At 40.8% G+C, this 6,714-nt stretch overlaps 1 protein-coding gene across 1 annotated transcript; it reads right to left on the bottom strand.

The window, feature by feature from the left end:
* Window positions 1–486: 486 nt before the first annotated feature.
* LOC131407885 (olfactory receptor 6X1) lies at window positions 487–1,467 on the bottom strand. The gene has a single exon (XM_058544484.1). It carries the CDS (start codon window positions 1,423–1,425, stop codon window positions 487–489), a length of 939 nt encoding a protein of 312 aa, XP_058400467.1. The 5' UTR covers window positions 1,426–1,467.
* Between the last annotated feature and the right edge of the window lie 5,247 nt (window positions 1,468–6,714).

Here is a 6,714-nt window from a genome sequence, read left to right as displayed (position 1 = left end):
CAAACAAAAACCTGGTTCATTTCAAGAATTTTTGAAAAACCATTAGAATTGATTAGGAAACTTCAGGAGACTTCTACTATGAAGAAAATAAGCACTGAGAAAATGAGGTTTGGGATGCCTTATACCTTTGACAAGGAGATGAGGCAAAGGGGGTTATTAGAAACAAAGAGGGAGCAGGATTTCTTACATTTTTTTTGCAAAATTACTGACAATTGTCCCTGACATTAGTGGTTTCTATTTTCAGTCTATAATTGAGAAAGTCCAGAGTTCTACCTCATGCATCTAGTGGTATTTTGGGATTTCCTTATTGGAGAATTAGGTAATTTCTCCTCTTCAAGGAGGACTCCTGGTTCATTAATATGTAACAAATTCTTATAGGGGACCCTAACCATCATAGTTTGCTTTTACGTATTTATCTCCTTCATAATCCTCTCTCACGTTTAATTTTTGTATCTGCATTAAGTTTATTTTGATGTGTTGCGTGTTTCACTCTGGATGATGAGTCTTTGGACAAGCCATTGCCTTCCACAGGGCTCTTTTCACCTCCTTGTTTCTAATTGTATAAATAAAGGGATTCAGAAGGGGTGTAAAGATGGTATTTAGCACTGACACCACCTTGTTAATCTTAAAGGAGGAGTGTGCTGTGGGTCTCAGGTACATGAACAAAACAGCTCCATAGAACAGGGAGACAACTGTCAGGTGAGAGGCACAGGTAGAGAAAGCCTTTTGGCGGCCAGTGGCTGAAGGAATCCGTAGGATGGTGGACAGGATATAGATATAAGGAACTGTAGTGAAGAGAAGTGACCCTGGGACCACGAGGATGGTTGCCATGAGACCCAAGAGCTCCAAAATGCTTGTGTCTGCACAGGCTGCTTTCAAGATGGGACCAACATCACAGTAGAAATGATTGATGACATTGTTGCCACAGAATGGCAACTGAGTGATCAACATCGTCTGACAAAAGACAATGGTGAAGCCCACGACCCATGAGCTGAGGGCCAGTTGCAGGCAGAGATTGCTGGTCATGATGGTGGGGTAGTGAAGGGGCTTGCAGATGGCCAGATAACGGTCAAAAGACATGACAGTGAGGATGAAGAACTCAGTGGTGCCCAGGAAGAAGTGGAAGAAGGCCTGCAGCAGGCAGCAGGGGGTGCAGATAGCTGTTCTTGCCACCACAAAAGTTTCCAGCAGTTTGGGGATGACTGTGGTGGTGTACCAGATCTCTAGGAAGGACAAGTTGCAAAGGAAGAAGTACATTGGAATTTGTAGCCTGGGGTCAGCCCAGACAATGACAATAATGAGACCATTGCCTGCAAGGGTTAATATGTAGATGAAAAAGATCACGACAAAGAGAGGGATTTGCAGTCCTTGGATACCAGGAAAGCCCAGGAGGATGAACTCTGTGATTGCCGTGCCATTTCTCATGTCACTTGATACTCTAAAAAGACAGGTAAGAAAGTATCTCCTTAGAATCTCACATTCAAATATAGTCCAAAGAGGAAAAACGGAGGATTCTATTCCATTTAAGGGCCTTCAGGGCACTCCCTGTCCCTCACAAACACATGAACACTGTCAAAATTGACTTTAGTGGAGCCATTTTATTTATTTATTTATTTATTTATTTTTATTTTTTATTTTTGTGAGGAGATCAGCCCTGTGCTAACATCTGCCAATCTTCCTCTTTTTTTTGCCGAGGAAGACTGGCCCTTGGCTAACATCCGTGCCCATCTTCCTCCACTTTATATGGGACGCCGCCACATCATGGCTCGCCAAGCAGTGCATCGGTGCGCACCCGGGATCCGAACCGGTGAACCCCGGGCCACCGCAGCGGAGCGCACGCGCTTAACCGCTTGCACCACCAGGCCTGCCAGTGGAGCCATTTTAAAATGGAGTTAGAGCTGCCTTTCCAGAGAAACTGCCTTGTTGTCTTGAACCTTGGGCTGGGCCAAACCTATGGACTGGGATAAAACCACCATTGTTTTACAACTAATTGTTTGAGAAATTAACAGAGAAACGGGCATCCTGATCACAAGACTGAAGATGATGGACTTGCCATTTTAAGATAGAATCAGTAATCAGTTATGTATAGCCAGGGACAACTTAGCTTATTAGTACTTCCAGAAATTTTTTTTCTTTTATTTTCTCATAAAATCCTTTTGTTTTTAACCTGTAAGTGGAACACTATTTGAGTTTCTACCTGAATCTGTGCTTCCTGAATTGCAATTTTTTGATCCCAGATAAACACTCTGTCTCTTAAACTGGTTTCTCTTTTTTTAAAGGTTGACAACACCAAGCTCTCCTTTCTTACTCATGATTTGGCTTCTTCTTTTGTCAGCTAAACCAGCTTTTAAATGGACTTTGAAAGTACTAAGTCACTTGATGAGTAAAAATGTACTCTTTCACCCTTATACAGCTATGAGAATAATCATCGTAATGTGATGGTTTATCTGTAAAAAATCCATACGATTATTTAATTTATTTTTAATTTAAATTTAATTTATTTAATTTATTGTTTATTTAAAATGAACAATGTAGATAATGGTTTATCTACATAAGCCCAGCTGTGGGCTCATAAGAAGTTAATCCACACTCTCATATTATATTCTGAAAGAAAATTCTTGACTTATATTACAGATATGTTTAAGAAAGCTGATTTTATACACATGTATGTCATTGAAGCAAGAATCATTGCTGTTATTTATTAGCGGTGAGATACAACTTACATAATAGAACATGTTTTTTCTGAAGAATCCACTTCCAAATTCTAATTCAGACTCATTTTTTCAAAGTAGACTAAAAAAAATATTCAAAACTAAATAGATAAAATTGCTTAGCAAGTAGGGAAATGTACTAAATTTTAACTCAAAATTCCAAGACCAGCTGAATCAGGGCCTACTATATAGAAGTGGCTAGAATATGTCTATTGGATAAAGATCTGCAGACACTAGCCTAAAAAAGTGAAAAGCCTAGCAAATGCTAAGAATAACAAACTTGGAAATCCTGGAAAATACATTCCTATCAAAACCTTCCTTTGCTTGTAAGTATCTTTCTATACAAGCAAAGCATTCCTATTTGTCTATGCAAATTCATAGGCTGAGAACTTTCTGTTCTACTAAAATTCACTAGAAAATAGTAAAACTACTTCCTATCATATTGAAGATATTCTTCCATATGGTTCTTCTTAGCAGCGTGTAATGGAAATTACTGTGAAATGAACTGCACCATTTCCAAAGTATATAGGAAACTTAGCATGAAAGAGGCAGCTCACAGTTCATTGATATGTTAATTCTATCCCCATATGAGATAACACTAATTCTCTAGAAGCTGAGGGGAAAAAAATATTTCCATTCCTTTCCACCTCTTTTCTAGACCCGGAAAGGATTATTTTTTTGTCTATGATGTCACAAGCTCCAGTTCTTTTCCATGAAACTATGAGAGACAGAGAAGTATTTGAATTTGTACGAATGGCCAATATAACTGGCCGTGAGCCCAGTCCCTCTAAATAGGGTAGAAATAGATTTATCTTCATTCCCCATGCAGAGGAGAGCGGCAGTCTCTCCTGGCCAATTCAAAATTTCTAAGGGCTACACATTCCACAATGTGGAGATTTAGAGCTATTTATTCTAGAAGCACTTAGTGAGAGCTTACTGAGTTCCAAGTCCTGCTAGGGGATTAAAGAGCTTATCATTTAGATAGGAAGAGACACCATATAGAATAATTACAGTATAACCCAGTGAGTGGAAGTATAGAGTTATGCATGGATTGTTTTGGGAACATCCAGAAGGGACCCCTTACCCAGCCTGTGTAGGGGTTAAAGAAGGTTTTCCAGTGAAGGAGCTGCCTCAGCCGAGTCCTAGAGGAGTTCAGGAGGAAAAGAGAGTGTAGTAGGGAGGGGAAATGCATTCCAGACAAGGACTCAATGTTTGTGAAATAGAACTAGAGCAGAGAATCCAACTTGAGCTGAAGCTGGGAGTCAGGCTTGTCCAGGCACTTCTGATAAGCTAACTGGTGGGGCAGGTCTCCTGTGAAGCAGTTTACAAGATGGATCCATGAAGTTTTCGGAGGGGAGAATCTTGAGTCTGGAAGTTTGCTAACACAGGGCAAATGTGTGTATGTGCGTGTGTGGAAAATACGGTGTCAGCCTTCCTCCCCAACACATGTCCACATTTATCTTTGGGGAGGAAGGAGCTGCAGGTGGTGACTGAAGGAGCTCTTTTGAGATCCTGGTCACAGACAGCATTGCTGTTCTCTCCAAGTGACAAAGCGAGGCTCATGTAGAGAGACACAGATTCTCTCTACTTTTGTAAGGAACATGGCTTGGCTTTGGTGCTATGAGGACCCAGGAGTAGCAGCAATGGTGTCAGCAGAAACAATACCAGCAGAAGTGGCAGAGCCTGTGAGAGGAGTGGCCCCAGCAGAAGTGCCAGCAGTGCCCAGTAGAGGGGACGCAGAGCAAGAGAGAAGTGGCAGGAACCAGGCGAGAGTTGTCTGGACAGTTGACTGGACTCGGTTGTGAGCACGCGTGAAGTGAGATTTTGAGGGAGATTAGATGTCTCGAGTTAGCAGGTAAAAGCAATATTCAGAAGAACATAGGAAAGTAACCTTAGGAATCTAAGGTTATAGAGTTAAAATACTGACTTAAACACTGCAGTCTATACACTTAACAAATTTAATTGTATACTCTAGGCGTTTTTTTTTCTTTAGAAAAGTGGTAACACATAGAGTCATATGGTGTTCCTCCTCATTTCCCCATATCAATCAGTTACCTAGCTCTGTTAATTTCACCTCCTTACTCACTCTCTGGTCTGTTCTCTTCTTTCCATCTCATCTAGGCTACTTTTGTTCATGCCATCATCTTTCATCAGGATCAGAGTACAGTTTTCTAACTAGACTCACTGTCTCCTGACCTGCCATACTCTTTCCTATCCATGTTTCAAATTGTAGCAAGTGTGGTCATTCTAAAACACAATTCTGACCATGGCACTCCTCAGAACCTTGAGTGTAACATCCAAACTCCTCAGCATGACAGTCAAGGCCATTGATGATCTGGTCTTACCTACCTCATCTTCCAACGCGATTTTTTGCCATTCTTCCTTCTTCTTTCCCCATTCCATGCTCTGTACTTATTGAATTACCCATGTTCAGAGTTTGGCAAACTATGACCCTGTTTTTGTAAATGGAATTTTACTGGAACCACACTAATTTGTTTATGTATTGTCTGTGGCTGCTTTTGTGCTACAATGGCAGAGTTGAGTAGTTGCAACAGAGACTATATGGCCCCCAAAGCCTAAAATATTTACTATCAGGCCCCACAAAAACAGTTGGCTGACCCCTGCTCTAGTTCCCTGAAAGTGCTATCCTCTCTCTTGTCTCCTAATTATTATGCATGCTGTTCCCTTTGCCTAGAATACTTTTTCCCAATCTCTCCCTTATTTGGCTAAGTCCTATCTGACTTCTAGATCTCAGCTGAAGAGCCACCTCATGGGAAGCCTTCCCTGACTTCCCATCTCCAGTCTAGTTAAGGTGTTACTCTCCGTGCCTCCCTAACACCCTGCGCATATCTATATCTGAACGCTTACAAAATTGTATTTCCTGTTTGCTTGGCTTTTTCCATAGATGCTAAGGCCCTTGAAGGCAGCAATAGTATCAGCAGGGCTAAGCGTAGGGCTCAGCACAAAATAAGCCCTCAAAAGATATTTTCTGACTGATTATATAAATGGATAACTTGTTAATGTGTCCCCAGTTACCTATAAATTTATGTAGACTGACACATGCATATGTTTATAAAATGCTGCTATCTATCATATTTCACATGCTGAAGACATGTTACAACTGGGACTGTTTGTTGAATCATGTGTCTCCAAGTCTGCTGCTGCTCCCAGCCTTTCTTTTTTTTTTTATAATTTTTTTAATTTATTTATTTTTCCCCCAAAGCCCCAGTAGATAGTTGCATGTCATAGCTGCACATCCTTCCAGTTGTTGCATGTGGGACGTGGCCTCAGTATGGCCGGAGAAGCAGTGCGTCCGTGTGCACCCGGGATCCGAACCCGGGCCGCCAGCAGCGGAGCGCACGCACCTAACCGCTAAGCCACGGGGCCGGCCCTCCCAGCCTTTCTTTATGTATGTTTTGCTGCATGAAACCTTTCTGCTCCATCTTTCCCTAATCAGGGATATGTGTTTCTTCCTGTGTTCTGGTTATTCTCTCAGCTTCTCCACATTGCTCTGAATACAGATAGCTTGCTTAACCTATTTACTGCTCAATGGTTTGAGATGGATTTGAATCATTTTTTCTGAATTATGTTGTTGCAATAAAAGATCTTTTATTTTTTTTAAATTTTTCATAGTCTTAGAAGATAAAAAGTAGAAAAGTATTAACTTTTTTTCTGGATTTGGGCTAAAGTTAGTAAGTTCCTTTTTCTTTTTTTGCTTTTGCTTGTTTACATGTTTTGTTTTTTAATTGTTGATGGGGGCCAATTTCAATTTTTAAAGTTTTGATCATGTAGTAAATTGGAAGATGCCCAATGGTGTACAACTTTAAAGCAGTAACACTCAGAATATATACCATAAGCTCCACAAAGGGAAGTGCATCAAGAATCACTATTTGGGGGACTGTGCTAAGGATTGATGGTGCTGGCTAAGATGCAGTGAACAAACACCTCCTTCATTTAGGGAGGTGCAAATCAAGTCATTGTTATTATTTTCCTACAGGAGACT

The sequence above is a fragment of the Diceros bicornis genome, chromosome 7 (assembly GCF_020826845.1).
Source record: "Diceros bicornis minor isolate mBicDic1 chromosome 7, mDicBic1.mat.cur, whole genome shotgun sequence".
Lineage (NCBI taxonomy): Eukaryota > Metazoa > Chordata > Mammalia > Perissodactyla > Rhinocerotidae > Diceros > Diceros bicornis.
This window is presented reverse-complemented; position numbering and strand designations above follow the sequence as displayed.